This window comes from Pediculus humanus, genomic scaffold (assembly GCF_000006295.1).
Source record: "Pediculus humanus corporis 1103172107718 genomic scaffold, whole genome shotgun sequence".
Lineage (NCBI taxonomy): Eukaryota > Metazoa > Arthropoda > Insecta > Psocodea > Pediculidae > Pediculus > Pediculus humanus.
In genome coordinates, this window is record NW_002987322.1 from 56107 (window position 1) to 57408 (window position 1302).

The 1302-nt window shown below is 28.0% G+C and overlaps 1 protein-coding gene across 1 annotated transcript in view; it reads left to right on the plus strand.

Moving 5' to 3' along the window:
- Phum_PHUM316120 (uncharacterized protein) overlaps window positions 1-1302 on the plus strand; it is a gene marked incomplete at both ends in the record, with an annotated part of 3656 nt that overhangs the window by 699 nt on the left and 1655 nt on the right. Inside the window, 4 exons of the mRNA XM_002427331.1 lie at window positions 45-264; window positions 384-613; window positions 762-939; window positions 1023-1232. Coding sequence (XP_002427376.1) covers window positions 45-264; window positions 384-613; window positions 762-939; window positions 1023-1232 — 838 coding nt within the window. The remainder of the gene's footprint in view (window positions 1-44; window positions 265-383; window positions 614-761; window positions 940-1022; window positions 1233-1302) is intronic.

A 1302-nucleotide genomic window follows, 5' to 3' on the forward strand; every position in this document is an offset into this window, starting at 1 on the left:
GTGTAAAATATTTATTTATTTTTCAAAAATTTTTTTTTTTTTAGAAGTAAGTGAATCTGAATCAGAAGCAGAAGACAATACAACTTTTACCAAAGCAGTGTCTGATACTGCAACTACCGAAACCAAATCAGCTAAATCTCAAATTCAAGAAGAAGATGCAGGAAGTGAAGATTCAACTGATTGGGGGTCTGACTCTGACAGCGATTCTGACAGCAGTGAAGATGATGCTCAATACACGACTATCAGAGAAAGATTTTTAAAAAGGTATTAATCAGTATTATTATTGTACTTTATGTGTTATCAAAAATTATTTTTCCATCAGAGATCTCTTTTTATTTAAATGTTTTATATTTATTTAAAAATTTTTTTTTTTAACTTTACAGAACAACAGATAAAGAAGAAGAAGAAAAAAAGAAAAAAGAAAAAAAAGAAAGGAAAGAAAAAGAACGTATTAAAAAAACTCAAAGGGAAGAAGAAGAAGATGAAGGAGAATGGGAAACTGTTAAAGGAGGAGTTGCAATTTTATCAGAGAAACCTAAAATGTTTCCTAAAGATGCTGAAATCGATGTAAACGTTGTTGTGAAAAAATTAAATGAAATAGTTGCTGCAAGAGGTGTGTGTGTGTGTGTGTTTTCCTAAATAAGTTTTCAGATAATTTAACTTTACATTATTACAAATGTTTATTATTTAAATATTTTATAGTTTTGAATCAATTACAAATACAAATGAAATAATATAATATAAAAACAAAATTTTTATAGGTAAAAAGAGTACCGATCGGAAAGAACAGATAGAGCTGTTACATGAACTTCAAGCTGTTGCCGACCAACATAAATTGGGTGCTGCTGTTGCAGTAAAAATTAAATTTTCGATTGTTACTGCAATTTTCGATTATAATCCTCGTGTGTCGGATGCTATGAAACCAGAATATTGGTCGAAGTAAATTTTTCAACGTTAAAAATAATATTTAATAAATTATTAATATTTCATTAATTTTAAAATTAAATTATTTCAATTTTTAGACTTTTAGAAAGAGTGTCAGAGTTAATGGATATGTTACTCGCTGAAAAAGACATAATAATCGGAGAACACATACTGGAAGAAAATGAAAGCTTTGATAAAGTACCATACAAACTCAGGGGATGTACACTGATAATGGTGGAACGACTCGATGAAGAATTTATAAAATTGCTTAAAGAATGCGATCCGCATAGTAATGAATACGTCGAAAGGTATTAAACACAAAAATTATTATTAATTCGTAGTTTATTTCACGTAGTTGAGTAAATTTTTTTTTTTTTT